Genomic DNA, 7773 nt, shown 5'->3' on the forward strand with positions numbered 1-7773 from the left:
CCAAATGTGATCCTCTCTTGTGTTTCCTGTTTTCAACGTATGGCGTACAGATGGAATGCCCTGACACAGTTTCTGACCCTCACAATAGTTTTCCACTAGCCTGAACATCTGAGTCTATGTGTAGTAATTTAAAACATGTGTGATTAGCTTATGTATTTACATTTTTCTCCACAGGTGCCAGGGAGGAAGCGAAGAGAATTGGCCTTTTTAGTTTGTTTTCGGCTAGAAAACTAGATGTAGTCTTTTTGCAAGAAACACACAGCACAGCTGAGAATGAGCCTGCATGGAAAAGGGGGTGGGATGGAGAAGTCTTCCTCAGCCACAAGAGCAGCAACAGTGGAGGAGTTGCTGTCCTGTTCTCTAGGGGGTTTTCGCCCATTTCTTATAGCACTGAAAACATTATTGAAGGTCGCTTGTTGAAGATACAAGCTGTGTTTGAAAATATAAAAATGACTTTTGTTAATGTTTACGCTCCCACTGTAGGTAGAGAACGGGTTGTTTTTCTAGACATTTTAAACACTGTTGTCAACAACTGCAGTGGGGAGGGTTACTTGTTCCTGGGTGGTGATTTTAACTGTACAGCAAACGCCACTCTAGACAGGAACCATCCAGAACCGCATCAAGCCTCCAAGAGCTGTTTAATTAAACTACTTGAAGAAAATGATCTATGTGACACTTGGAGGCATTTCCACTCCACACAGCGGCAGTACACGTGGGTTCATGCTAGAGATAACTCTCTATCCATGGCCAGGCTTGATAGAGTTTACTGTTTTAGACGGCAGACCAATGTGCTTCGGAGTTGCTCTATACACCCCGTAGGAGTTTCAGATCACTCTTTGGTACAGGTTTCCATTTTTATCAAGAACGTTAAATGTAGCAGTGCCTATTGGCATTTCAATGTAGCCTTGCTGTCTGATACTGTTTTTAGAAATGCTTTCACTTTGTTTTGGAAGAACCACACAGAGACAAAATCTCGATTCACCTCACTACAGCAGTGGTGGGATATAGGGAAGGGTCAAATAAAGCAGCTGTGCCTGCAGTACACTCTCAATGTTACAAGGGACATGACCAGGTCTACTCTTTTTTCTTTGGCCTTGAACAGAAGAATGGACAAAAGAAACTCATGCACTCCCTGCGGTCCGACACTGGGCAGCTGCTGCAGGAGTCGGGAGAAATACGGAGCTGTGCAGTTGCCTTCTACAAGGAGCTCTTCAAAGAGGAGTTCCAGGAGAGACCGGAGGTGGCGAAATCCTTCTACGAGGGTCTACCCAAGGTTCCCGAGGAGGCCAACGCTGAGCTGGACGCACAGATCTCCGCAGATGAGCTGGCTACGGCGATTCAGAGCCTGGACAGTGGGAAAGCTCCAGGGATTGACGGTCTTCCTGCAGACTTTTACAAGGCTTTCTGGCCTGTGATTGGCCAGGACTTGTTACTTGTCCTCAGAGACAGTTTTAGCAAAGGACACTTACCACTGAGCTGCAGGAGGGCGGTTCTCACCCTCCTCCCCAAGAAGGGAGATCTACAACTAATAAAGAACTGGCGGCCAGTAGCTTTGCTCTGCACGGACTATAAAATCTTGTCCAAGGTGCTGGCTATGAGGCTAAGAAAAGTGATGGAGCATGTCATTCACATTGACCAGACGTGTACCCAGCAGGCTGATATCTGACAATGTTTCTCTAATTCGGGACATTTTGGACCTCTCCAGTTCATTGGGCTGCGGCCTTGGTCTGATTTCTATAGATCAAGAAAAGGCATTTGACCGAGTTGAACACCAGGGGGGTATTCCAGAAAGGAGGTTAAATAAACTCTGAGTCTATCCCTAAACTCTGAGTTGACTTACTCTGAGATGGGAAACTCTGAGTATCCGGTTCCAGAACAGCTGATCTGAATTAGTTCAATCAACTCTGAGTATGTTCACCTCGAGTTACGCGCGTGCACAACCACTATAAAAAGCCATCGCCAATGGAGCCCTGATCCCACGAGTGTCACCATGACAACACAAAAAAAGCGATCGAGTTATTTCACTACAATGGAGCTGGAGGTACTAATGCAGGCATATGCAGAATATGACCACATATTTCGCCGAAAATCTAACACCGCTGCAGCGGCAAAGGAGAGAGAGACGGCATGGGAGGAAATTGCTGCCCGAGTGAACGCGTAAGTTTGAACTATTCTATTTATTTAACATTTAACTGTAAGAACGTAGCACATGGGCGCAGTTATGAATGTAAAAAGGAATAAAATCTGATTTCCATTTAGGTGCAGTCCAGCAGGGGAAAAAAGGACTTGGAAGCAGCTAAAACTGAAATATAAAAACATCATTCAAAAAGGCAAGACATGTTTTGCGTGCGGCATGTGAGATTGCACCTCACTTTGATTTTCTTTTTTTAATTATGAAAGAAAAATATTAATTCAGTGGCTACTTCAAATAGTAATGTAAACCCCTAACCAAATTCTGTTTTAACACGTCCTTCCACTTAATACACCAATTAGTAGATTAAAACTTGATGCAATGTTTACACATTTTTATTTATATGTAGGCTACATTTAAAATATGACGATGTGTACAGGAACACTCAAAATACTAAGTTAAAAAAAAATAACATTTGAGTTCTGCTCAGCCAACAGAAAGAAGGCAGAAGCCCGAAAAACAGGTGGAGGGCCACCTCCACCACCTCTGACAGAGGCTGAGGAGATGGCCCTCAGCCAAAACTATGGCCGACCGGTGGCTGAAGGCATCCCTGGGGGAAGCTCATCTGACCCTGTCACCCACCAGGACACAAGTGCCTACATCAGATGCAAGTACACACTTGTGTCTTTTAAAAAAATAAAACATTTTTTAGAAAAACACATCCATCTATCCTACTTTTAAAATCTATATATCTATATCTATCCCCACCCAACAGTTGAGGATGGTGTCATCTGCTTAGTTCAGCCTCCAACTGAAACAGTTGAACACCCTGCAGCTGTAAGTATTCCATACTCAGATCTTGATCAGATGGTAGCTCAAAGTAATCTGAAACAGTTTCTTTTCCTGCATCACAGGAGGAGGAGGAGGAGGAGGAGGATGGTGACGATGGTGATGAAGAAACGCTGTCTGCTGCCACAGGGAGAGATCCAGAGAGGCCTACTGAAGTGTGTCTTAATATTATGTATAGCTACTGGCAGTGTTCTACCCATTCACATTCCTTTACATTGTCGAGTGGGATATAGTTTGACATGTAACCTACACTGAAGTGATGAGCACAGAGAATGGACAAACAACTAGCACATTCTTGTCCTTCAACAGAACATAGCTGGGCATCGTGAGGAGGGTCCATCAACTTCCACAGCACAGCTTGATACAGTGAGATTTTTGGTCAATACCATGTTAAATCTGTATGTAGAACTGTAGCAATTAAATGTTGTACATATGTTTCCCAGTTACCAGTGAAGGAGTTATACAGAGTGCACCTCATGAGGACTATTAAAAAAACAGAAAAGGAAATGGTTTACCTGGATCGCAAAATAAGAAAAACAGACCTTGAAATTCTCTTACTGGAACGCCAATTGAGGTGGGTGCATTGGTGAAATAGGTGAATATGTTAATGGTTGGAGCTAGATTACAAATCCTAACTGTTGCTTTTGTACTTGCTTTTGTATAGGGAATAAAGAAGATCCAAATAACACATGAATTTGTCTTTATTTGACTGTTTCAAGCAAAGTAATTTCTGCTTATGAGATCCCTGACAGCCCTTCCATCCCGGACATCTGCTGCAGGGTGGATGGGGTGTTCATCCTCAGGGTCATTTCTTTGTAGGGCAGGGTGTTGCTCTCCTCTAATAGTTGCAATATTATGGAGAACAACACAGGCCACAATGATGTCACATGCCCTCTCTGGGGTGACCCTGAGCTTACGCAGGCACTGGAACCGGGATTTGATTATGCCAATGGTCATCTCAACCCGGGCTCTAGTCCTGCAGTGGGCCACATTAAAACGTTGTTGTGGCCCTGGCTCAGGGTCAGGGTAAGGGGTCATGAGAGAGGGCTGGCAGGGATAGCCTCGATCTCCCAGTAGGTAGCCATCAAATTCTCCTGAAATTATAGTGGACACAGTTGAGTGCATTAAAAGGGGAGACAAAAGAACATTTGTACAAAGCTTTAGCTTCCTTACCACGTGCAAATCTGTTTGCTCAGGCTACACTCCCGGTAGATCCGGGAATCATGCACGGAGCCTGGCCACTTGGCTTCTACATTTGTTACGATGTAGGCTGCATCACATATGATCTTCACAATGCAGAGGATAATATGAGTTACTTGTATTGTACTGTATATATTTTCTTGTACATATTTTTTTAAAAGATGGTAGGTCATATACCTGGACATTGATGCTGTGAAAGGACTTTCTATTCACATAATCCCCTTCATTGTTTTTAGGTGCAGTAATGGGAATTTGTGTCCCATCTATGCACCCTATCACATTTGGAAGCCCTGCAAAATGACATCTGATTAAGCTACTGACCCCACTCTGAGGTCGCAGCAGAATGTATATCATAATTTAAAAAAAACAAACAAATTCTACATCAGTCACCTGCAATCCTGTGGAATTCCTCTTTGATGTTTCTGACAGGTTTGTGTCCGGGGAACACCACCATCATTGGTAACAGACTTTTCAGCGCGAGGGTAACTTTTCTCACCGCTCTACACACTGTTGCCTTTCCCAAATTCTCTGCATCCCCAATATTGTAAAGGAAACTACCATTGGCAAAAAAACGTAGTGCTATGCATAAAATCTGCAGTGACGTGAGCGCACGTCCGCGGTGTGTGAGATTGGCTATGTATGGCCAGAGTATGTTCTCAAGATAAATTATACTGTTGGATGAAAAACGATAGCGTTCAAAAATAAATTCCTCAGGAAATGACAGGACATCGATCCTGGGTCGGAAGATTCTCTCGCGACGTAAAACATTCCGAATTATTTGCGCTTCGACGTCTATCGGATTAGGAATGAATGGACAATCCATGTCAGCTTTGTTCATGTGGGAGGAGACGGGTAGAAACTCAGAGTCTCTTCAAGTAAACCTGCCAGCGAGCAGGTTATGTTCACAGAGTCTGTTACCATGGTGACTGACTCAGAGTTTCAGTTACCTCTCTCTCTGGAACGGAAAACCCAGAGTTTCCCTCATCTCAGGGTTAACTTACTCTGAGTTTTCACATAACCCGCTTTCTGGAATACCCCCCAGTACTTGTGGCAGACACTAAACGCTTTTGGTTTCAACTCTGGTCTCATAGCCAAGATCCAGGTCTTGTACAGTGACATTGAGAGTGTACTAAAGATTAACGGTGGGTTAAGTGCTCCTTTTAAGGTGCGGAGGGGGGTCAGACAGGGCTGCTCCCTCTCTGGCATGCTCTACTCCATGGCAATAGAGCCTCTTCTACACCAACTGAGACGGCGCCTTTCAGGTATAACCCTCCCTGGTTGTCAAAAAAGTTTTAAATTCAATTCAATTTCAATTTTATTTATTTATATAGCACCTTTCATGCAGGGAAATGCAACACAAAGTGCCGTACAGAAAATACAAATTTAGAAATTAAAAACAAAACAACAACAACAATAAAAACAACAACAACAGAAAGAAAGACCCGACCCCCCACCCGGAACACACTCGGACACTCACACTAACATGCACGCAACTCGGGTATGGACACCACACACACACACACACACACCCCCACGCACTGCATTGGCTAAAACTGTAGAGACATGGCTCGGCACTGAGACATCGGTAAGTGAAAGGCCATCCACACCATGAGGGACTCTGGTTCCCGTCAGTCAACGGTAAAAGAGATAAAATAATGTAAAATAGAACAAGATAGCAGTCATAAAAATAAATAGCAAAAACTAGATAAAAAGCTAAATAAGATAGAATAAAATCAGTATAAACTACTAAAATAAGCAAACTTAAAATAATAGATTTAAAACTTGGGGAATAAAATAGCAGACTTAAAATAATAGAAAGTTAATTAAAAGCCAGACTAAAAAGATGAGTCTTGAGCCGTTTTTTAAAAACATCAACATTCTCTGCGGCCCTGAGGTTCTGTGGCAGGCTGTTCCACAGTCGGGGACCATAATAACTAAAAGCCGCCTCCCCGTGTGTTTTCAATCTGACTTGTGGAAAGGTTAAAAGGCCGGTGCCAGAGGACCTCAGGGTCCGTGAGGGTTGATATAATAGGAATAGGTCAGATAAATAAGATTGTCTGCGTATGCTGATGACGTTGTGGTCATTGTAAAAAAACAAGATGATATTGATGTCCTTGTCGAAACTGCTGATGTGTTTGGTACATTATCCTCAGCTAAAGTCAACTGGGGAAAAAGTGAAGCCTTGGCAACCAGTGGCGAGGTAAGCGGGCAGATCATCTTACCTCAGGGGCTACAATGGAACAAGGGGGGCTTAAAATACCTTGGTGTGTATCTTGGTGATGAACCTTTTAAGTGCAGGAACTGGGACAATGTCTTAGAGATGGTTGAAGGGCGACTAAAAAGGTGGAAATGGATTTTACCACACACCTCCTTTAAAGGACGCATTTTAATAATAAACAATTTGGTATCCTCAATGCTGTGGCACCGACTGGCGTGTGTGGACCCCCCGCCGCGTCTCCTGGCCAGGATACAAGCTTTGCTGGTCAACTTCTTCTGGGACCGTCTGCACTGGGTCCCACAGAGTGTGCTGTTTCTGCCCAAGGAGGACGGAGGACAGGGACTCATCCATCTGGCCAGCAGAGGCGCTGCTTTCCGACTTCGCTTCATCCAGAGGCTCCTCGCTGGTCCAGCAGACCTCGTCTGGAGGCCCATAGCCCTAGCCATACTAAGACGGGCTGGAGGGTTGGGTCTCGCTGAGGCCCTGTTCCTGATGGACCTGAGTGCTCACAAACTGTGCAACCTTCCAACTTTTTATAATGGACTGTTTACAGTATGGAGGTTGTTCGTCAAGCAGAATCCAGCCAACTGCGTTTCTTTGTTCTGGCTTTTGAGAGAGCCAGTGGTGTACGGGACTCACCTCAACGTGGAGCGCACAGCGGGATCTTCCGTGCTACAGCTGTTTCGCTCAGCGGGGATCGTCACGCTGGGACACGTGGTGCAACAGTGTGGACCAGGTTTGACCAACGCTGCAGCTCTGGCCTCTCGTGTGGGAGTCAGGTCTGTCAGGTCCATCACTCACCTGCTTAACACCTGGAGAGGTGAGCTGACACAGACTGAACTCTCCTTACTAACAGCTCACTGTAACGGACACCGTCAGCCCAAAAGTGAGGACCCCTTCCCTGCACTGACACTTGTTCCTGATTTTAAAAACTGCACCGGTAAACTGCTGGAGTTCAGCAACACTCCACCAAACAGGTTGAATGACATCAGAGGCAAAACCATGTATAGACTGTTGGTTCAGGTCCTGAACAAGGACAAGCTCAGTGGTCGGACTGACACCCCCGGAGAGCTCATTTAGGGCTCAATGATGAGGTCAGACCTGCGTGGAGAGCGCTATACAAACCACCAATAACTAAAAGAGTCGGAGATCTGCAGTGGAGAATTCTCCACGGGATTGTAGCCGTGAACGCTTTTATTTCGTTGATGAATCCAAATGTTAATGAGATGTGTCCTTTCTGCTCGCAGAGAGAGACTGTGTTTCACTGCTTTATGGACTGTGGACTGGTTTCTTTGTTTCAGCTGCTGGAGCGAATATTCACAATGCTCGGAGGCACTTTTTCAATGGAAATGTTCATTTTTGGTTGTCCTTACAG

The 7773-nt window shown here is 44.7% G+C and overlaps 1 protein-coding gene across 4 annotated transcripts; it reads left to right on the forward strand.

Annotated features, from left to right (window-relative positions):
* The first annotated feature begins 1779 nt into the window (after window positions 1–1779).
* On the forward strand, window positions 1780–3567 carry LOC311010751 (uncharacterized protein). 4 transcript variants are annotated; one of them, XM_084005356.1, is made up of 7 exons: window positions 1780–2157; window positions 2260–2330; window positions 2622–2798; window positions 2907–2968; window positions 3049–3135; window positions 3290–3346; window positions 3431–3463. In XM_084005356.1, the coding sequence occupies exons 1-7, from the start codon at window positions 1991–1993 to the stop codon at window positions 3431–3433; spliced, it is 624 nt and encodes a 207-aa protein (XP_083861482.1). In that variant the 5' UTR covers window positions 1780–1990; the 3' UTR covers window positions 3434–3463. The 4 variants fall into 4 exon arrangements, 1 of the variants encoding a protein (XP_083861482.1); XR_014596827.1 differs by having other exon boundaries at window positions 1780–2330; window positions 3055–3135; window positions 3290–3567; XR_014596826.1 differs by having other exon boundaries at window positions 1780–2330; window positions 3055–3567.
* Window positions 3568–7773: the final 4206 nt, after the last annotated feature.

Source organism: Eutrigla gurnardus, assembly GCF_963514095.1.
Source record: "Eutrigla gurnardus genome assembly, chromosome: 3".
Lineage (NCBI taxonomy): Eukaryota > Metazoa > Chordata > Actinopteri > Perciformes > Triglidae > Eutrigla > Eutrigla gurnardus.

Excerpts from the sequence above, each read along its gene's own strand:
- LOC311010751 (XM_084005356.1), top strand. The coding sequence starts at position 1,991 with ATGACAACACAAAAAAAGCGATCGAGTTATTTCACTACAATGGAGCTG. Across the intron at positions 2,331-2,621 it reads TAAAAACATCATTCAAAAAG|CCAACAGAAAGAAGGCAGAA; the intron begins GCAAGACATGTT and ends AGTTCTGCTCAG. Across the intron at positions 2,799-2,906 it reads CACAAGTGCCTACATCAGAT|TTGAGGATGGTGTCATCTGC; the intron begins GCAAGTACACAC and ends CCCACCCAACAG.